This window comes from Pongo abelii, chromosome 21 (assembly GCF_028885655.2).
Source record: "Pongo abelii isolate AG06213 chromosome 21, NHGRI_mPonAbe1-v2.0_pri, whole genome shotgun sequence".
In the NCBI taxonomy this organism is placed as follows: domain Eukaryota; kingdom Metazoa; phylum Chordata; class Mammalia; order Primates; family Hominidae; genus Pongo; species Pongo abelii.
Window position 1 is genome coordinate 4,189,430 of NC_072006.2, and position 23,698 is coordinate 4,213,127.

Sequence of the window (23,698 nt, forward strand, 5' to 3'; positions counted from 1 at the left end):
ATAAATAGTAGAAGATTTTCAGGGCACACTGCTCATTCCATTTTCTGGGTTTTGTAAAAACTTGGGATATAAGAAAAATAATGAAACTAAACAAGCAGATTTTTTCTAATCCCAACTTTTTAAAGATATGATCCACCTTATTATATGATCATTAGTGAAGTGCTAGCCTTCTCTTAGGGAGAAAATTATGTTCAATAGTAGGATATTGCCACACGCAAACTAGTAGAGTTGGTTAGTCAGTTTCTAATAAATATCAATTGATATCTGTTTAAAATGACAGCTTCCTTTTGTTCCCAAAGCTTTCTCTTCTCAAATATCCATTTTTTTGTGTGTATGTACTTAATATTTTAGTTGGTTTGAAAAGTTTTGAAATTCTACCAGAAAATCAAACTTACAAAATGCAGAATGATAAGACTCTGTATTGATCTTTGGGCAGAACAGACTCATATGTTCAATACCAGAATAGAATGACCAGCACTGTGCATGAACAATGGAATCACAGTTCTAATTTAGTCAGGTCAGGTGATATTTCATAAGCATTTCCCATAATGTATCAGCTGTTCTCTTTCTTTGCATCCCTTTAAAAATGTATTCAGTTTTGTTCTGCATATTATTTAAATACAGTTTATGCAGTATTCATGTTAATGCAGAATAACATATTCAAATAGCACAGATGTCTACTAATATAACGAACAAGGAAAGAATCTGAACTTCAGGCTTTGTATAGATTATGAAACTCTGGAATGATCCACTGGATAATATGATTATAAGTTTCAATGATGTTTAACTCCCATAGAGAACTTTTGGGCAATTGCCTGATAGTCTATAGAATTCTTATCATTCTGAAGAGCAGAAGAAAACTGCAATCCCTGGATTTTCTTTGTAGTAACTTGGCATAACTGAAATTTTTTGGGGTCTGCTTTCTGCTTACATGTAATTACTTTTATGAGCATTTATTGCCAAAAATTTCCTAGCTACATATTTAAGATAAATTATATCTTATTCTAGGACTCAAATTACTTGCTTTTATTTGAAATAGCTCTCTCTTAGGCTATAAAGACAAATTTGAAAGCTATAAAGACAAATAAATATGGGTGTATATGTTTGTGTATATATATACACACATATTTATTTGATTATATAAACATATATATGTATATGCCTAAATATGCATATGTATATATATTTATAAATATTATTATTAAAATCTATTGGCAGTAAATTTTATATGAAAGAAAAGTTTAAATATTTTGAGAGCAAATGGAAAACAACAAAAGGTGGTCTAATGTTGGTCAGAGGCTATTGCCAATATTAACCAGAGTGGATGGATAATATGCTTCAGTATAAAGTCTAACAAAAACACCATTTAAAGTCGAAATAAAAATGTCCTATTTTGTGATCGCATTTTATGTGTCTGATTATTTAAAAATCACATCTAAAGCCACAGTTCCTTTTCACGTGCTGCAATTTATAAGAAATGGTGGAAATTATAATCATGAAAGAATAATTGTGAATAATCTGTGAATGTTAAGAAATACGTGGTTTAGGCATTTTATAGCTTGCTTGTAAAGCTGATGCAGTGCATCAAATAAGAGCATGATTCTTAAGCCCAGGCAAAGATGGAACCCTCACCATACCTTCATAGGAGCCAGCTGGATGGGTGTGATGCATGAAGGGTCCACCATAGGCTTTGGCCTGTTGGCCGTATCTGCTAACAGGCTGTGCCACTGCTGGGGAAGGCCGGTAAACTTCTGCTCTTGTGGATCAAACCCAGTATGAACCCTGTGTTCAAAGTTGGATGGGCCAGATATTTCAATCTTTTTCTTTTTCTTGCCAAACATGATGCCAAAACCTGGGAAATATAAATAGAAAAGAGGCAGCTGTTTATATTGTGCCAGCAGAAGACCAGGAGAAAGCTATTGTTAATTCACTCAGGGCAACATCTTTTCAGTTATTCCTCTAGATCCCAGCTGCAAAAGATAAAAGTTGAATTTTCAGGGTGTGTAAATTAGATAATTTTATTCAATTTTTTTTGGTTCCCTCCTTAAACTTGCCATGTGGATTTTAGTTCCCTGCCCCATTGGCTTTGATTTGGCCATGTGACCTGCTTTGACTATGGATGGAAGAGACAGTTAGCAAGTTCAGGGCAGAAGTTTTTGGAGGCATTGTATGTTTCCACTTTTTCCTTGCGCTCCTGTCACTTGTCACAAAGATCTCTCTCTCAGGTAGATGACACTTCCTCAGCCTAGGTCTTGGAAGGAGAGATGCATGAGGGCAGACACAAGCCCAACCTCCAGTCTGAAGCCAAGACCAGGCAAGCTCAACTGAGATATTATTGAGCCACGGCTGACTCGCAAATGAAAAATAAATGCATGTAATGAAGCCACTGAGATTTTGGCCTTGTTTGTTATATAGCATTATTAAAGCTGACCAGTACACAGGAAGAAACATTTCAAAGTTTGGTATGTACTTAAAATCCAAAACATTTGTGGGGGATAAAATATATGCATACATGAAAAATGGGTTGATAATGATAGTCACCACATAAAGGATCAAACAAGTAAATATTTACAAAGCACTTGGAAAAACATCTGTCTCAAAGTAATTACTTCAAGGATTAATTATACACCTCTGGACAAATATACAAGAAAGTTGACTGATATTACCTGCAGATAAGGGAACCAGGGGAAGAAGGCAGGGAGGAAGACTCACTTTTCACTGTATATTATATTTACAATTTTTACAGGGTACTTTACCTGTTTGAAACAACATAGTTTACCTAGGTGAAACATAGCCAGTGACCAGAATACCTCTAGAAAATACGGAAAATAGGCAAAGTATGCTTTATGATGTTGAAAACACATAAGGTAACATGGGTTTGCATCCCAGGTAGGTCACCTATTCACTGTGATCCCAGATAATTGCTTTTTCCTCTCTACAGCTACTCATCTGTGAATAGAACAATCATCATTTTGGGAATCCTTACAACACTGCATGGGCGTTGTGAAACATGATGTTTTGGCCTACATGTTGATTTGTTGAGGAAGATTTATCTCAGCCCTTGGACTGGAATAGGTGGGGTCATATATTCCTACACTTCTTTTTTTTTTTTTTTTTTTTTTGAGACAGTCTCGCTCTGTCGCCCAGGCTGGAGTGCAGTGGTGCAATCTCGGCTCACTGCAAGCTCTGCCTCCCGGGTTCATGCCATTCTCCTGCCTCAGCCTCCCGAGTAGCTGGGACTACAGCTGCCCGCCACCATGCCCAAGCTAATTTTTCTGTATTTTTAGTAGAGATGGGGTTTCATCATGTTAGCCAGGATGGTCTCGATCTCCTGACTTTGTGATCCACCCGCCTCGGCCTCCCAAAGTGCTGGGATTACAGGCATGAGTCACTGTGCCCAGCCTATATTCCTACACTTCTATGTATATATTCTTCACAGCATTTATCCACTTGTGATTAATTAATTACATATAATGGTGTGCTCAGTGTCTGTTTTAACTACTAGAATGTAAGATCCATGCGGGAAAGGATGCTTCCTGCTTTTTCATTACTGTTTGCCTGGCCTATAGTAGGGCTCATAAAATATTTGTTGATGGACTAAAATCACCCTGAACAGCACATTTATTTAGTAAATAGCACATGGGGTTGGAGCTCCATGTTCTCTCACTCTCCCTTCTCTACTTCCCTTCATCCTCTGTTAAAACTGTTACTTCTTTCAAACATTTGTCCCTGTGTGGTAAGCAGGGTCTTCCCATGCCTTCCAGTTTTCTCAAGTTCCTTTCCCATCCTCTACCTACATAAATATTCTCTCAGCAATGCTCAGATCATTCACAGCCTTCACTCCCTGGACTCCGTCAAAACCCATCACATTCATTCTGGTTGTTACTTCAGACTAATCTGGAAGGGCTGTAATGAAAACGGATGAAAGAGTATAAGGACTTCAACTATCTTGATATATTATCTTTCCTGGAAAATATAATTATAATTTAAAACAATTCTATAAGTACTTTACTACAAGTAGGTCAATAAATACAAGTCAGCTGATCTTAAACGCTTGGGCACACCCAAACCAAAGTGTCAAGAAGTAAAGGAACCCTGCTGTCATAGACTGCTGCAGAGATGGCCCACAATGTTTCATTCTTCCTGGTATCCATGCCTTCAAGGAGGCCTCTCCCACACTGACTCTGGACTTGGATGTATAATTTACTATGGCCAATGAGACAAGAGAAAATATGACACCAATACGCACTGTGCCTGCACACTGGGGCTCGCCTGCCCTCTTGCTGTCCTTAGAAACAGCAGTCAGCATGAAAACAAAGCCAGCCTATTCTGCTGGAAGATGAGGGGCCGTTTATCCCAGTTACCTGTCTCCCCAGCCAGCAACTAGTCGACCCTGAGAAGCAGAGCTGCCCAGCTGACCAGCAGCTATCCACGTGAGTGAGCCTAGTCAAAACCAGCAGAAGAACTACACAGTTGAACTGAACTTAAAATTATCACTTACAGAATCAGGACACAAATAAATGTTTTTTTGCTTTAAACCGTTATGTTTTGGAGTAGACTGCTACACAGAAAGAGCTAACATCACAAAAACCCTGATTATCATCCTCTACCTTGCATCTTCAGATGCTTGCCACTTTTAGGTTTCTATTTTAGCTGCTTCAAAGTTTCAAGTAACAACATCCAGTCTGGGTAACTATATTAGCTGTTACACAATTGAGTGCTAACTCAAAGGAGTTTTGATTGTGATATTACTATCTGGTTGAAGGCCTGGAATGTTTTCAGTGGCAGGAAATTACACCAATAATTAGCTCTATACACCATCTCTCTGAATTATTTAGTGAGCATAAAATACATTTGAAAATATAATTTGGCCATTTGTTGGCTGAGTCTGCTTGACAGTTCAAGAAATTTTAGCTATGACCATTTTTTTAAAAAGCAAGATAGAAATTATTTCAGAAACATCATTTGAGGAGAGTTATTTGGCCTGTATTCATACCTGAACAAGCATTGAAAATGCTAGGCCAAATATTTTTAGAGGCAGAATAGAATGTCTTATTATTCCCTTTCTCATTGTGAATTTCCCAGTGGTTGCTATGCCACTCAATGAGAGCATTGAAAAGAAGATATCAATGAACTAATACTGTTTCTGGTTTTAAATAAGAGAGTTGTGGAGAGGAAATCCATAGCTGAATTAATCTACCTACACTGCATCGTGTGATACAACACAACTATGATTTTAATGGTCAAACGTGCAGTTCTACCTCTCCAGTAAGTTTGAGTTAAAGAGTTACAAAGGAACAACTTAAAAGGAAAACACAAAACAGCTCTAAATCCTGAAGCAATATTCCTGGGAAGTTCACAGGTGCAGAGACAAAATCTCCAAGATGTATTGTGACATTCTATCAGCAGTGGCTACTACTCTGTTAGCAAGGAGGAGGCCCACACTCAGGTGAAAGACAGAGACAGGGTCCTAGTGCCTTTTAACACCATGGGACAGAGGGACGCCTAGTAGGGAAGTGAAGATCTTCTTGGCAGATTATTTCTTCTCTCTGATGTGCTCATGCTCAGTCTCTACCTACTAGGGCACTAAAAGTTCAATGCGTCTTATCCCACATTCATGGTAGCCCTCCATCAGGGGTCCCTAAGACCACCCCCAGGCTTGATTCACGAAGAGAACTCATAGGACTCTGCATATGGTCATACTTGTGGCTGTGATTTATTACAGGGAAAGGATACAAAACAAAATTATCAGTGGGAAAAGGTGCATGGGGCCAAGTCCAGAGGATACCGGGTGCAGGCTTTCAGAGGTCTTCTCCTAGTGAACTCACACGGGTTGTGGTCAATTCCCCCAGGACTGATTGTAACAACACATGTAAAAAGCCATCTACTGGGGAAGCCCATCAGAGATGAAGGGCCTGAGGATTTTATTTGGTACTGGTCACATAGGCACCCCTTGCTTAGTCCATATTTAAATTCCAGGAGGAAAACAGGGGTTGAACATAAATCTCTTTTTTTTTTTTTTTTTGCATAAACAGTTTAAGCACAGCAAGCCATTCTTTATCAGGGAATGGTGAGAAACTCGCTAAAATCCAAGTTCCCAGATGCCAACCAAGGGCCAACCTTGCAAATAGGCTTTTTTCTAGGATATGCATCCTGAAGCCTGCTAGACTAACTTTTCTGCAGAGGAGGTGTTATTATCATTGCCCTTTCATAGAAGAGGAAACAGATGCTCCGAGTCCAGGTTAGAAACTTGTAAAACTGGAGATTTAGAATCTCAAAACACAAGCTTTTTTAATCACTTGTGAGAGCAATGTATGGCTGCCCTGTATTTACCTTCTCTGCCAGTTACACCATCCTACCTTTCTTAGGGAACCCAGTTGGTGTGGATGGTGAGGTTTCTTGGGTCCTGTCACGTCTCTCCAGAAAGGCCCTTTCTGAGAAATTACAAACTGTGTCACTGAGCAGGTGAAGCTGAGCAGCCTCTCCTACAGAAGAAAAGATCCCTGCTGCTCAGCACCCATGTAAACCAAGGGCGCAGCATACCTCCTTCCACTCCTCAGTGTCCAGCAGACCTAATTCCTAACAGCTGCGTAGGTATCTTTCAGTACAGAAAGTTACATAGGTTTAAAAGTAGGCAATTCAAGAATTAATTTGAAATATTTCTTCATTTCTTTGTTTCATTATTAAACACTTTATTATTTGTTTCAGTATGTGAACATTCACCTGGCAGTTTGATTCGGCATTAACCAAGTTGGTTCCTTAGCTAAATAAGTTTGGGAAACAATGGATTACATAAGGTCCCTTTGTGGGATATTTCAAGGTCTTTATTATGCTAATATGGGTTTAGTTCCTAGAGGAGGATAGTAAACAGATCCCAGAATCCTTGTTTCTGAAAGTTTACTTCAAAACTCACAGCAAACACTGCTTTGATGGATGGTTTCAGTCACCCTATGTTCTTCTATGAAGGATAAGTCTTAGAAGTCATAGAAGAGACTGAAGGAAATCCAATACCCCATTTCTGCTCTGACATCTTCATGGTTATCTCAGCCCTTAACCTGTTCTCAGGGACAACCCAGCTCTGTCCCTAACTTAGTGGGTTGCCCTGCCTTAAGCGTATGCCTAGTCTAAAAGCTCCAACATGCAGGCATCTCCCAATTCAGGTCTCTAAGAACAGGTATAGGGAGCAGGGAGTCAAAGAAGAAATAGCAGGCAAATGCAGCAGCACCTGGTACTATTCGAGTCATGCAGGTTGGGGTGATGGCGCAGCACCTCATTAGGGACCAGAAGATGCTACTTAAATAATATTCATCTAGGACGAACTGTGTGTCAGACACTGCTCTATATGTACCAATTCACACATTCTGTTCACAGTAATTCATATTGTAAGGACTATTATTATTTCTGCTACACAGATAAGGAAACTGAGGCCCACAGGAGTTAAAAAAAAAATGTGCCCAAGTTCATTCAAGCAGGAAGAAACTGAAATGGAATTCAAAACCTGACAGTCCACATTTTGAGGACAAACTGGTCCATGCTCTGCTGACTTGAATACTAGTCCAGCCCCCATGGTGCAGCATGCTGTGTGCCCCTCGCAGCCTCTCTCAGATGGAGAGTCCTCCATTCTACATGGAGTTAACTCCAGATATGCATAGCTACTGTAATTATTTGGATAACTCAATGAGAAGGTATTAGAAGAAAGCCCTACAAGGGACTGTATGATCTGAATGTTGCTTCCATGACAAGGGAGTGGTTAATACTGCTCATAATATCTGCTTGCAAGGGGGACTTTGCTGGTTCTTCTGAGTTGATACACTACAACCCTCTCCCTAGCCCCAGATTCAGTCTCTTCTCTGTGACTTTAAGTTGATTTCTATGACTGCGTCACTAGAACTTCCTTGTCTTTGGTTTCTAGGGGGATTTGACCAATTACAGGCAATTTGTAGGTGGAGAAAGAGGTTGAGTATTTATTCCCCTGGTTTTCTTTGCAAAATTCCCTTGTTTTCTTGCCAAACTTATTTCTCTGGGTTTCTTGCCAAACTTCCCCAATATTTACAAGCTTCTGTTGGCATTCCCTTTTCCCTCCAGTTTTCCCTTCAGTTTTTAGTCCCTGTGGGGCTAGATGTGACATCTTCCTACAGTTTTTAGTTTGTGGGTATTCCTACATTTTTTATTGGTCCTCAGAACCTTGCTTACATGTGCCAGGTAAACTCTTCTGGAGTGCACCTTCTGCTTCCCGCCAGGACCCTGACTGGCACGTAGCATACTTGTGGGGCTTATAGTCCCCACTTCCCAGGATTCACCAGCAATGCCTAGGGACTAGGGAATATCCACAAGAAGCCACCACCCATTAAAAGGGGCCAAAGTCTCCATTAGCCATATGGAGACCCCTGCTTCTTGCATGTATTCCTTTATAACTATTTTAAAAATATTTTTGTTGCCTTATTTTTCTCTTGGGCATAAAGCTTGAGGTGTTCAAAAAAGCAAGATGGGAATTCTGTGAAATTACTTTCTTTACGAAATTATCTAAAGGGTAATGACAAAAGAATTTTATCAAACAATCCTATTGCCTCCTCAGGCAGCCAATTTTCTCATTAATTTAGGATTGTGGTTGAAAGCAGGGACCCAGACTTCCTGGATCTGAATCTGAGTCCTGCTACATTTATCAGTTCTGCATTCTTGGGCAACCGGCTTTGCCTCCTTTTGCCTCAGTATCCTATGATAAATGGGAATAATAATATTCTTCCCCTCAGTGGATTGTTGTGAACATTCAGTGAACTAAGACATGAAAAGTGGATTAGATCTGTGTCTGGCTCCTAGCAAGTGCAATCCAAATTAGGATTTTAGGGAATGGAGTAGGAACTCTACTACAAGCCAGGTCCAATCAGTGGCTGAAGTGCCATCTCTCATCACATCAGGTGGACACGCAGAGGTAGAGGAGCAGCTACTTGACCCCTATTACAAATTGAGAAGGTTCCAGCATTCTTCAACCTTTTCAAAACAATAACCCATGGCTCAGTCCTGTGTCCCATCCATGGCAACATTTTAAGTTTAATGACATGGATGGTGGTGATGGTCACACAAAAGTGTGAATGTATTTAATGCCACTGAACAGTACCATAAAAATTGGTTAAAGTGGTAAATTTTTTGTTGTGTATATTTCATAATAATAATAGTGATAACAGATAATGACATGGATATGCTCCAGGAGCTTTGAGTGCACGGGAGGAAGTAGTTGGCAGGCAGGAGCCATACTGAAGACGGGGTGGGGCATGCACAGGATGGGGTGGGGCAGGCAGAGCAGGAGTTCACTTATTAGAAAATCCTTTTGTCCATACCCCCCTCAAAATCTCAAATTATAATATAACATTTGGGATTAAGAAAGAAATACGTCCAAATGTGTTGGTGTAATAAAGTGAAGAGTTAATATAATTACTGAACTATTAAGGTTTCCGGTCGTTCAGCCAGCTAGAGACATAGCAGAAAGAATAAGACCATAGAATTTTAAAATGGTGATTTTAACATACCTCTTAAGAGTGAGTCTTTTCTTACTGACTCCCTCATGAAGAGAGATTTTTCTTTTCTTAGCCTCAGATCTATTTTTCAGAACTTGGTAAATGTAATAATGGAAATTTAAGTACTTTAGAAATGCATACCTGTGTTCATGTAATTTGGGTTTAATGACTGGCCCGTCACTTATGGGAGAAAGGTGGCTGTTTCAGAAATCGCATTACAGAGGGGATGGCACCAACCACACCATCCCCTTTCTGAGATGTCGTTGCTCAGATATACATTTATTATAGCCTCAGAATCAAGAACCGAAGATTCTCCAGGCTTTTAGCTATGCTGATTTTAGGGAAAATGCAACATGGTTTACATATTTGGGATCCATAGGAAAATATAAAAATCTTGGGATGGGTTCATCATATAATCTAAAAATAAAGTTGTTTTCTAAAAAAAAATCATTATGTGTCAGAGTTGTTATAAATGACATAGTTTGCTTTCCTTGGATTCATCTACTACAGTGTCTCCTAACAGGACCCATTGGACAGTCACTATGTTCCATTGGGTGCTTCCCACTCCAGAAGAAACTGTATCAAAGCCTGTTGGGTGAATACAATGATTATCCTTGTACCTGGTCCCCATTTCTATTGCACAGATGCTCATTATCCAGTTGTTTTGTGACCTGGGCCTGTTTTTTTGACCTGGGTCATAATTCAAACACACTTGCCTTCTCAATAGGTGTAGAAACAGCTGTAGCCCCTTTTCTTCTTTTGTGGTTCTGATTCTGGCTTCTAATTTCTACCACTGGGATGTAAACCCTGACTTCATACCTGAATCTTTGTTTCTTATTTGTCCTTCCCTACTTCTGTGAATGTCTTAGACCCTTACCTCTAATCATGATGTTTGGATCTTATCTGTCTGCTGGTTTCTTCTTAGCTAAGCTTTCTGATTCTGCCCTGATTCTGAAATCTGTGCCCACAGTTCGATTTAGCTGCCCACAGTTGGATTTAGCATATACATCCATCTGAACTGCACACTTTCTAGACCCTCAACATCATCAGACCTTTCTGCTGTAACTCAACCCCTTATCCTGGCTTCAACTCCTCACCCTGGCTTCAACTCATCCCTCTCAACTTTCTGCAATATCCAATATCCAGTATTGACAAAAAGCACACTTTAAGGAAAATATATTTAAATTTGAATCATTTTCACATTGTCAGAATGACAACATAATATTGAGATAATAGCAAAGAGAAAATCATGGGTTTTAGATTAACATCAACCTAGTAAGTACTCAGAAAAACTGCATGGAAAATGTGTTAAATATAACAATCAAAAGCCACTGCTTCACCATGGTTTCATTCTTTACTACAAGTTTACTTCTCCTTTATGCTAATGAGCCCAAATATGGAGACAGAGCCCAAACCTCTCTCTTAATCTCTGTGTCTATGCTCCCAAAGTTCCTCTTGGATTATTCTCATTTTTGACACTCAGCATCTCCAAAACTTAACTCATGATCTCCTACTTGCTCTACCTGTTTCTTTCCTACATATCTCAATCCTTATATAGATAGCACCCCATTGCATTAAATTGTGGAAGCCAGTTCTCAGAGTTCACTTTGCCTTTCTCTTCTGCATCATCCTGCACATTCAATCATCATCAATTCCTATCCATTCTGCTCCCCAGATGTCCACTACATCTATACCTCTCTCTGAATTCCCACTGCATTAGTTTCCTAAAGTTGCTGTAACAAATTTCCACAAACTTAGCAGCTTAGATAATGCAATGTATTTTCTTACAGTTCTGGAGGTCAGAAGTATAACATGGGTCTCACCAGGTAAAAATCAAGGCATTGGCAGGGGTATGTCCCTTTCTGGAGTCTCTAGAGGAGAATACATTTCCTTGTCTCTTCCAGCTTCTAGAAGTCACTTGTATTCCTTGGCTGATACTGTATCTCTCTCTGACTGTTATTCCATCTTTCCCACTTTCTTTTTCTTTTCTTCTTTTTTTTTTTTTTGACAGGGTCACGTGCCGCCCCCCAGGCTGGAGTGCTGAGTGTGATCTTGGTGATCTTTGTGATCTTGGCTCACTGCAACATCTGCCTCCCGGGTTCAAGTGATTCTCTGGCCTCAGTTGCCCGAGTGGCTGGGATTACAGGCATGCACCACCAAGCCCAGCTAATTTTTATATTTTTAGTAGAGATGGGGTTTTACCATGTTGGCCAGGCTGTTCTCAAACTCCTGACCTCAGGTGATCTGCCTGCCTCAGCCTCCCAAAGTGCTGGGATTACAGGCGTGAGCCACCGTGCCTGGCCCATCTTTCCCATTTTCCTCTGACTCTCTTATTTCGTCTTGCTCTTCTACTTTTAAGGACCCTTGTATTATATTGGACCAGTCTGGATAATCTCCGTATTTTAAAGTCATCTTATTAGCAACAGCAATTCCACCTGCAACCTTAATTCCCCTTACAGATTTCAGGGATTAGGACGCTGACATCTTGCAGGGAGATGTCTACCACACCCGTTGTCACTGCTCTGTCCATGTCAGCATCATTTCTTTCTTAGACTACTATAAAATTATCTAGCTCAGTTTCCCTTCAACTAAACTTGCCCCTGCCAAGCAGTTTTCCACCCTGTAGGCAGACAAATCTTTTGAAAAATATAAGTCTGTATCATTCTCTCTCTCTCTTAGACCTTTTCTATGACTTCTCATCTACCTTAAAAACAAAACCAAACTCCTTATCAGAGCTTACAAGGCTCCTGGGGACCACCCCTTGGTACCTCTCTAACTGCATAAATTCCTTCTCCCTTTCATTAAGCCTTACCATCCTTAGTCACTCCCATTACCTTAAAGCCCCTCATCCCCTCCAACTCCTCCCTCTCCTGCCTGTCTCCACCCTCTCATCTTGGCCCTCACCCAAAGTCTCTTTTCTGGTTCACAGATCAAATGGAACTTCCTTAGGGAGGCCACTTTAGACCCTAGAATAACTTTCTTCTTACGTGCTCCCACAGTTCCTTGTCTACTGGGCTACAGAAAATATTATTTCAAATTATAGACATGCATGAACACATTCTGTCTACCCTGTCCATGCCACCATCATTTCTCTCTTAGGCTATTACAAAGTTATCTAGCTCAGTTTCCCTTCCACTAGACTTACCCATCCAAGCAGTTCTCCATCCTGTAGGCAGACCAATGTTTCTAAAATGTATGTCTGTATTATGCTCTCTCTCCTAAACTTTTTCTATGACTTCCCATTGTCATTACACACAAATCCAAACCCCTTATCCCAGCTCACAGTTGTGGATGGTTCAAACAAGAAGAAGCATACAAAATAAAAGCTAAAAGGGAACTACTTTGTTCCTATCACAAAGTTTCAAATCCAGACCATTTTCTATTTGTTTGTGTTATCCCTGCACACATCCTGATTTTTATACATAAATATAAGACCACTCTAAGTATATTGCATGGCACTTGCTTTTTTTTTTGAGTCATTTAGCCTATTTGGGATGTTACGTTAAAAAAAATAAAAAAGCAAACCTTGGCTATCTTTCCATATCAGCACACATATCACTTGCTTTTTAAAGTCTCCATAGCATTTTATAAAATGGAGTGTACTATAATTCATCTATTGATTCTTTTATTGGTTAACATTTAAGTTCTGGGGCTCTTAAAAACATCATTCCTGTGAGAACTCTGCTAGATGTATCATTCTGCATAAATACGAGCACGTCTGTGGCATAGATTGTCAGATATGGAAATAATGGAGGGAAGGCATATGTATTAGTTTGCTAGGGCTGCCAAAACAAAGTAACACAGATTGGGTGGCTTAAGCAAGATAAATTTTGTTCTCACTTCTGGAGGCTGGAAGTCCAAGATCAAGGTGTCGGGACGGTTGGTTTCTTCCGAGACTTCTCCCCCTGGCTTGTAGATGACGTCTTCCCCCTATATATGACTGTGTCCAAGTTTCCTTTTCTTATAAGGACAAGGGCCATATTAGATTAGGGGCCAAACTAATGACTTCATTTTAATTTAATCATCTCTTTAATGTCCCTACCTCCCAAATTCAGTCACATTTGGAGGCATTGGAGGTTAGGATTTCAATATATGAACTTGGGAGGTGGACAGAATTCATCCCATAAGAGCAAGCATGTTTAAAACTTTTTAAAATGCTAGCAAGTTGGCTTTCAGAAAGCCTAGATACTTTCCTTTCCTACCAACATTGTTGGAAAATCAAAGTTGGTCTTCCTTAGCAAGCCATAAGCCCCTTAATTTCATTTTGATCTTATCTGTGCCTGGCACATAGTAGATGAGCAATAATATTTGTTGAACAAATAATCACTGAGACAAAATATTTCCCTTGATAGAGACAATTCATGATTCAAGCAGACTGGCTTCTAACAAGCAGACAGCACACAGGGTGAGATCAGCAGCATGTGACAGGAATGCATCCCAAATGCTTCTAAGGAACCCAGATAAACACACAGCTTTTCAGGGGCAGAGTGGGCGAGAGAGAGGACCCAGTACTCTTTGATTTTTTCCTTGTATGTTTTTATCACTCCTACAAAAATATTAATTAACTACTTGCTGTATACCAAGTACTATAGGCAAGGCAGTAGTGACTGAGACCTTATAGAGTAGAAGGGAGAAGAAAAACCAAGCACAGTGAAGTCTAGAGTCAGTCTTCTGGGTTCAAACCTTTGTTCTTCTACTTACTGGGGCAAATTACTTAATCTCTTTATGCCTCAGCTTTTCAATAAAGTGCAGCTAATTAATATCTATGTCAAATGTTGTGAGCATTTAATGAGTTAATACTTGTTAAGCACATAAAACACTGCCTGGCATGGAATGAGCATTCCATAATTGTTAGCTATTATTATTATTGTAAAGGAAAGAAATAAAATGTTACAGAGATGAAGAGTCCACAAGTCTCTCCATACTATCTTCACAACTTTCTGTGAATTTGTAATAATGTTTTAAAAAGTACACACATAAATGTACACTTTACTTGAATTGTACCCCCCATATGTATATCTTACATAGTTAGGGTACCATATCAACACCAGAACTTTGGCATTGGTACAATGTATGTATATATGTCTATGCCATTTTACCACATGTAGTGATTCCTGTAACCACCAGCACAATCAATGTATAGAACTGTTCTATCCCCACAAAGATGTGCTATCCTTTTAAAGTTACATGTTCCCTCACTACCCCCACCATCGCTAAGCCCTGGCAACCTGTAATCTGTTTTCTATCTCCACAAATATATAATATTGAGACTGTTATATAAATGAAATCATAGATTATATGACCACCTGGGATGGTCCTGTTTCCCTCTCAGCACAAGGCCCTAGCACTCCATCCACGTTGTTCCATGTATCAATAGTTCATTCTTTTTTATTGGTGAGTAGTATTTCATGGTATGCATGTACCATACTTTGTTTAACCACTCACTCATTGAGGGATAGTTTGGTTGTTTCTAGTTTTTGACTATTACAAATAAAGCTGGTATGAATAATACTGTACAGGTTATTTTTTTGCTCACTTGTAGTACTAATATTTTTATATTGGTTATATATTAAAGTGGTAAACATTTTAGATAAAATGAAACAGATTAATTAAAATTAGTTTTACCTCTTTTGTGTTTCAAAATATGACTACTGGAATATTTAAAATTAAAGATGTACCTTACATTATATTTCTACTGGACAGCATTATGAAAGTGTAACTTGTAGGAGAGCAGCTGCATGCCTACTCGTGATACAGATATTGGGTTGGGAATGCTTTGAGTTCAGCCTTTATGGATAAGAAGGGGCAGGTCTTGCGAACTTAAGACAGAGCATTCCAGGCAAAAGGAACCAGGGATAAAGGCCTCAAGAGAGAAAAAGATTTGCCTTGTTCAAGAAACAAAAGCAGCTCCTGTGGCTGAAGCAATACTTATTTAAGAGGAGAAAGAAGTGGTCCACCATCTGTAAACATTGTCTAGATAGTCCCAGATTCTCCAGGTTTTTTTATATTTTACATCAATGACACTAATATCCAAATACACCCATCTACTTTCTGAAGGTAATGACTAGGAAAACTTGATAAAGTATTTTCACAGTAAGTCTTTTAGCAAAGTAGGGTTTCCCCAGACAGATACTGGCCCACATTTTAATCCTGGAAATACCACTGTTATTTGTTTGTTTAAAACTTACTGGGAATTATGAGTAGATTAGTCGATCAGCTAGCTTTGGCTGCATATCACACCATCCCAACACTTAGTGACTTAAAATGGCAACCACTTATTTGACCCCAAATACTGTGGGCTGATAATCTGTGCTGGGTCCAGTTGAGTGGTTCTTATGGTCTTGCCTGTGTTTATTCATATGTTCTGTGGTCAGCTATGGATTGTCTGGAAACTGACTGGTCTAGGGTGGCCACATGGACTCTCATCTTTCAGCAGGGTAGCATGGGCTTGTTCTTGTGGTGGCATCAGGGTTCTGAGAGAGTGCAGAAGAAATACCTCCTGAGACCTAGGCTAGGAAAAGGCATGTAAGATTGGTTCCACTAGCTTCTATAAACAATGCAAGCTATAAGACCAACCCAGATTCAATGGGTGGGGAAATTAGTCTGCTTTTCAAAAGGAGGAGCTTCAATGTCACATTGCCAATGACTGGCTACTGTGAGACACAGAGAATTAGGATTATGTTTGCAAACGAGCACAATAAGTAACAGTGGCATGCTTCTAAGTGGTTGAAAACTGGCTCTGGAAAAAGGGTAAACAAACCCTGATTGTAATGTCTGTCAACTTTTATGGTGCGAATACTTTCACATAGCTAATTTCAAGCTTCCAATGTGACACTGCAGAACATTTTTTTAATTGAAAAAATATTTTTAAAGATGAGCACAATTGGCTCTCACAAGCTCATGTGAGCCAGCTCCAGCATACACTAAGAATAAACCCTAATTCTGATAGTTGGCAGAGGAATGCTGTAATTCTGGAACTCACCACTCAAGATATCACACTGAGATCTTCTGCCCTCTCTTAAAAAGGCAATTGCAAGGAGCTACATGTCCCAGCAACAGGTAAAAAGCCCCCCATATAATTGGGTATAAAGACTTTAGAAGTCTTTGCAACAGTAACTATGAGATACGTGGTAGGTATTGTTCTCATCTAATTATCAAACTTCTCAGGTGATTGAAAATGGTATTGTGGGTATGTGTGCATGTGTATACACAGCTGGCAATCAAAATGAGATCTTCCATAAATCATAATTGGAAACACTGTCAAGTTTAACAACATCAGAGCCTGCTTTCTTTCCTTCAGTCTTCAAGAAGATAAAAACTGATGCACAGGAATTTCACATCGAGCCAGAGAACCTTATGTAACCTTAATTTTGCTTTATTTAGATTGGTCAGATGGGTCACACAAACACTTGCGTAATTCTGCTCTTTTCCATCTGAGGGTCATATGCTAGCGCCACCTCCTGATGAGAATATGGGTTTCATATGGGCAACTGCAATGGTGTTTGACTTATTTCCAAAAATAAGTTACTGCTACCACTTCTTTGAAAAACTCAGAGCTGTACATTTTCTTAAAGTTATGGTAGAAATAAGTTGTCAAGCTGCCCACTTTTAATGTCATTGATTATATGAATTTTAAACAATAGAGTATCGGGTATAAGAAACTTTCCTGTTGAAGAAGACTGGGCCAAATAAGAAGGGAATTTGCTGTTATGAGTAAAGAATGGAATCTTCTTAGTAGTTAAATACTATAAAGTTGTAGTACAATTTTAGATAAAAAATCATAGTTCTTTGGGGTTTTGTTTGTTTCTTTCTTTTAAACCACTAGAATCTGTCTTTGGATATTGCCTTGTCCCCAAACAATCCAACATTCTGAGCAAATAGAAATGGTAGTTCTGTTGACATGTCAGCTTCAAACTGAACTTTCCATGCATAGAAACCCTTGCTATGGTGTATAAGTCTCACCTTCTGACTCTTCTCTTCATATTTGCTTCTTTATAACAGCAAGTATGCCAAAGGAGAAGGGCAAGAATGGGCTTGGTTTGTGCAGCCTAAGTCATACGAACTGAGAGTCACAATAAGAGCAGCAAAAACAATAACTAGCCTCTGACTGTCACTCCCTTCCAAATCTGAAGTTGCCCATTTCTATTGTAAAATCTTTTCAGATTCTCACTTACAGCTTGCCACCTGAGGCTCTCAAACCCCAGAAGAACCTGAGGATAATCCTGGCATGAGGGGGATAAAGGCAACCAGGGCACTAAAGTCTTTCAGAATTATACAGCAAAACAGAGGCACTGCACATGGATTACACAGTAAACTGGCTGTGCGCAAGTGAGAAGTGATTTGCATTCCAAGCAAAAATCTGTGGTAGATTAAGATTATTTTAATTTTCTCTCCATTCTTTCTTCCCTTAGGCCTCTCTCCATCTTTTCTTTGACAAGTATTTTATTGTGCACCTGCTGAAGCTGGGCACTGTCCATGGTATTGAAGATGCAATAGGGAGGCAGACAAAGATCCTTTACCACCCTTATGGGGCTCTCATGATAGGAGAGAAAACAATAAACAAGTAAATAGGAAAATTACATAGTATATTAGAAGATGATAAGGCCCGGGAGAAAAAAATAAAAGCAGAAAAGGGAATGGCGAATGCTGTGGCAGGGGAAAAGAATTTTTATATTGTGTCGATAGGGATGAGAGGATGTCCTTAAGAAGGTGATATTTGAGCAAATATTTGAAGTTAGAAAGGAGACAGTTCATTAGAGTATCTGGCCAAAGAGTTCTAGTAAGAGTCAACAGCAAGTGCAAAGGCCTGGAGATGTGGATATGCCTGGTGGTTCAAGGAATAGCAAGGAGGCTTGTGAACCTGAAGAAGGGTAAGCAAAGGGCCAAACAGAGGGACATAAGACAGAGACAGAACAGGAAGTCAGGCTGCATAGGGCAGTGGTTCTTCAAGTGTGGTCCCAGACCAGCAGCATCAGCATCATTGGGGAGCTTGTCTAAAAATGCAAATTTTGGAGTTCCACCACAAACCTACTGACTCAGCAGCTCTGAGGGGTGGTGCAGGGAGACTCAGCCATCCATTTTGATGAAGCTCTCCAGATGATTCTGATGTGCACTCAAGTCTGAGCAGCCGTGATTGAGGGCATCAGCTGCCACTGCAGGGCTTTGTTTTTTTTTCTCTGAGTGGAATGAAAATTGATTTGATTGTTTAATTACTTAATCTAAAACAATGATTTGAGTTTTGATGTAATTAAGTGATTATATGGTTTCCAGGTATATTCATTTTCCTAGACCATATTGGGGCTCAGAAACTAATACCCCAAAATATGGCATTTTGACATGCTGAACTGAAGAAGCCTCAAGGATCCTCTGGCCTCCCTCCACCACCCAAAGTCTCTCCCAAAGAAGCTGAAGCTCCTTTATCTGCCTAAGATCCAGACCCACCAAGGTGAACAACTGTTTTCTTCTTCCTTTCCCTGTTATCTCATTATCTGTTGCAGAAAAGAAGACCAATATGTGACCACACCTGAGAAAACCTTTTTTATGGGCATAATGAATTGTCTCCAATGACTATGTAAATTCCAGAGAAGGCTATTTACAAGTTAATATTTATTCCCCTTTCTATCACTTATTGCCCCTCAACAGAATTCTTCTTCTTCCACCTCTCATAACTGGTCTTACCAGGATACAAGCTCCCATTCTTTCTTTAACCTCAAGATAAAATATAAGTTTCTGTAACCTATCGGAAGAGGGGTCTTCATTCTAAAGGCATTTATTTAATGCCCCTACTAAAGGCATTAAATAAATTTGTATGTCTTTTCTCCTATTAATCAATCTTCCTCATGTCAGTGATTTTTCAATGAATCTTTAGGGGCCAAAAGCCTATGGCTCCTACAACTACAAAAGGTAGCACAGTGAAATGATCATTTAGGATATGTCTCCTTAGCATGGTCTCCTGGGGGCTTTCTTCAGCCCCTCTAGGCTCTTCTCTGGACAATAGCTGGTCCTGGAAGACAGAAGCCCCTTCAGATAACTATATACTACAATAGAAGCTTGGGGTTTATCTGTAGAGGTCTTTTACTATGATTCTTGAATAATTTTGGCACTGGAATTTTAATATATCTAATTTATAATTTAGCATAATTTGGTGCCTATGTGATGGGAAAATCAGCAAAATATTGTCAGTGCTATAGACCATGCATTGGGAGTTAATAACAATTGCATTTTCAACTGTGATCACTTCTTGGTCATCTTTTCTAAGATAACATGATGATGTTCACCATGTTCAATATGATTATGGGAATGCTGGTTTAGGATGATGGCGTTAACAAGAAGACTACCTAAAATGTCACCAGAAACAACAGCAACAAAAGCTTCACAATGTTTATGGATTTCACATGCTCCCCTTTCTGTAATATGGAACTCACCGTAGAAATTAGGTGCCCAGCTTACAACTGGGCAAACATGTGCCCAGCTCCCTTTGCATCGAGGTATTGCCATGTGACTCATCCTGGCCAATAGCATGTGCACAGAAGTGAAATAATTCACTTCCAGATTAGGGATTTTGTTAGCTGGATGCAGAGAAGAACAAAGTGCAGGGGTGGTGGTAAAACTTCAAGGTAGAAGGAGCCTGGATCCCTGAACTGCTGTATGGAGGAAATCCACTTGCTGACCAGGAGCACCTGCACTGGACTTCATGCAGGCAAGAAATTAAATTCTACTGGACTAAGCTAAAGAGGTTCTGGGGTCTAGTTGTTATAACAATGGGCATTACCCTAATATACTTGTCATTTTTTTTTCTCGTAACAACACTATGCTGTCAGCAAATAGCATTAGCCTCACATCAAAGAGAAAAAAAGCTAAGTATCAGAATGAAATCACTTGCCTAAGGTCACTCAGCTAGCTAGTGGCAGATGCAGGATTCATGTCAAACTCCTCTGGCTTTTAATATATGTTTATTACATTATATTTAATGAGCCAAGGAATGGAATGCAAATATAAAAAGGCAACAATGGTAGTTATTAGCCACTATGTGAATTTTCAGCAGTAACATTTTTAAGGAAGACTGTCAATAGAGTTGTTGATAAAATTATCACATAGTTTAGAAGATGGATTCTATTGTAATATATTATAGCAGATTAAGTTTTGCTCCTTTAAATGTATAAATCAATGAAGTCAAAACCATTGCAATGGTAAAATTTGAAGTGGTTTGGGGCAATATTTTGTTTTTACCCAACCTTGATTTTAGTCTAGAAGTTTTACGTTCTTACGAAGCAATCCCACTATGTGACTGGCAGCTTGTTGGTCTGGCAAAATAACCTTGAGGAAGGAAATATTGCTAGAATAATAACTCCTAATTTCTGTGCTTGAAGCTGTGTCTAAGAGGTATTTAACGTGAAGTTTCTAGCAAATTTTATTTAAATAGCATTGTCATTTCCCTCTCTCTGTTATACATAATAATATACCTTTGAAATTCAAATCTTTGAAAAATGCCAAAATGCATTTTCCTCTCCAACTTAATACTGCTATTTAATTTGGGTAAGTTTGTAGAACAGTGGGATCTCAGGCACTTTTAAAATGGAAAGGGGCTTATGTCAGATTTATGAAATATGTAAACTCAGCAAAAATTACCCTTCCCTTTGGAAATGTAAGGCAGGACTACACTTTGGAGACCATATCCAGCAGGCTTTTTCTGAGCTCTCGAGTAAAGATAAGGAATCTTACATTACCATTGAGAGGGTCAGTTTTAAAATATATTCCCTCAGTAGGAGAAGATGCGAACTTTTTGAATAACACGAGTGTTTGAAGGTATTGCTTTATATTTCTACTTTTCTATGTGTAACCGGCTTTTGTTGCCTCCTGTTTAAGAATCACAAACTAGAAATTATCCATAGGCTCATCAGTAGTAGAATGCATAAATAAATGGGGGTATATTCATACATCGCAATGCTACATAGCTGGGAGAAAGAACCATTTGGAAAAGTTCAATGAATTCCACAAACATAAAGTTGATTGAAAGAAAAAGGCAGCTACAAATAAGTGCATATTTTGTCTTATGATGGGGGATTTTATAAATAGGTCACAGGCAGAAAGTCCCTTCCATCAGGATTACACTGAACCATAGAAAGAGCCCCAGATGACATATCAGAATGGTCAACATAGAGTGACGTGTCTTCTCTAGGGCTCAATTATCTCACCTGAGCAAGGCTTCATAGATCCTAACCAAGAGTGTAGAGCTTTAATGTAAACTGAAAGGAGCTCAGCATTTCCTTTTCTCCCTAAACTGTTCAATGGGTTGACACCCTTTTTATAAAGAACATGAGAAAAGTCATCACAAGAAATGCTTCAACCTCCAATGGTTCCCTCCAATAAATCAGACCTCAGTCAGTCCCATCCAGCTCTAAAATTCTATGATTCTTAGCTGTTTTGGGAATCAGGACTGTGGAAATCAACAAGGCATGTATCAAAAATGGCTGAAAAACTGCAATATTACAGTATCTGTACTGTATTAGCTACCCAGAAACAAACATTTTGATTGCACAATGGAACTTTGCCAGATAGCCTTTAACTCTTAGGGAACATCATTTCATTTTTATAAAATAACCAGGAGATTTGCTGCTGCTGTGGTTTTTAATTATTTCGCCCACATTCTTCTGTAGTTATCGTCTTGTGTCCTTAGTAGTACCAAAGGCAATATTCATGCTTGGATGATAGTTATTGTTTTAAAAAATGGTTCACAGCCTCCAGCTTCATGTTACATATTATAGCCTCATAAATACAAGGCTAAAAGACATTTACAATCAGAAAAACATCCGTTGAGATGCTGCCTTGACCCATAAATGTCTAATTGTTTTACTAAAAAAAAAGAATCCTTCAAAAAATGGGTATGGGAGGCATATTTTGGTAGTACAACTTGTGAGTCTTTTTTTTTTTTTTTTTTTTTTTAACAGGCAGAGTGTTGTTCTGTTGCCCAGGCTAGAGTCATGATCATGGCCCTGAATTCCTGGGCTCAAGTGATGCTCCCACCTCAGCCTCCCAAGTAGCTTGGACTATAGGTGCACACCACCATGCCTGGTTAATTTTTTCTTTCTTTTTTTTTTTTTTTGTAGTGATGAAGTTTCCCTGTGTTGCCTAGGCTGGTCTCAAACTCCTGGGCTCAAGAGATCCTCCCACCTTGGCCTCCCAAAGTGTTGGAATTATAAGCATGAGCCACTGTGCCTGGCCAACTTGTAAGGCTTGAAAGGACAACTGGATAGTCACCATTGTGTATCAGTTATTAAAATACTGAGTTATTTGATAAAGCAGGAAATGTGGCATTCAATTTAATATCTCATCCACCCACTCCCCAGGGCCCTCAAATCCATTCCTCCTGGCCATATGAATGCTGGCTAGAAACTTTAATTTTCAAACTCCCTTGCTGCTAGCTGTGAACATGTGGCGAAATTCTTGCCATTAAGATAAGACGAAATTATGTGTGACTTCTAGCTTTTCTTTCTTTATTTTTTGAGTCAGGGTCTTGCTCTGTCACCCAGACTGGAGTGCAGTGGCGTGATCACAGATCACTGTAGCCTCAATCTTCTGGGCTCAAGCCATCCTCCCACCTCAGCCTCCTGATTAGCTGGGACTACAGGTGCACTCCACCAGGCCTCGCTATTTCTTTTCTTTTCTTTTTGAGATGGGGGTCTTGTTATGTTGTCCAAAAGCTGATCTTGAACTTCTGGCCTCAAGCAATCCTCCTGCCTTGGCCTCCTAAAGTGCTGGGATTACAGGTGTGAGCCACTGTGCATGGCTGGTCATTTTTCTAAAGATATAGAAATGCTTGCCCTGGACTTGGCCCCTATTTTTCCTTCCCACTGCTTAGAAATGGAGATAATTAGAAGAACCTTGAAAACCATATCTTAAGGATGACAGAGCCTCTCAGTTTGACTGGATCCCTGGGTTATGCTGTGGACTCCATGGCCCAGGCTATTAAGAAAGAGAAATAAGCCTCCATCTTTAATGTATAGGATGTTTTAAGACTCTTTGCTACAATATCTCAGCCTTTTCCTTAACTAGCCTGCCAGGAAAGTGCTTTCTGTTTAGTTGTAAATGAGTTGAAAAAGAAGGGAAGGAGGAAGGGAAAAGTAGAGTTCAGCACTATTTCTCAGAATAACGAAATGATAAAGAATCCAATATAACTTTACAAAGAT

General features: G+C 39.4%; 1 protein-coding gene across 2 annotated transcripts in view; it reads right to left on the minus strand.

Annotated features, from left to right (window-relative positions):
- The window catches only part of PAK5 (p21 (RAC1) activated kinase 5), a 301,165-nt gene that overhangs the window by 104,520 nt on the left and 172,947 nt on the right, over positions 1 to 23,698 (minus strand). For both annotated transcript variants that reach the window (XM_054541538.2, NM_001134045.1), the window contains 1 exon segment: positions 1,638 to 1,852. In XM_054541538.2, coding sequence (XP_054397513.1) covers positions 1,638 to 1,841 — 204 coding nt within the window. In that variant the 5' untranslated portion in view covers positions 1,842 to 1,852.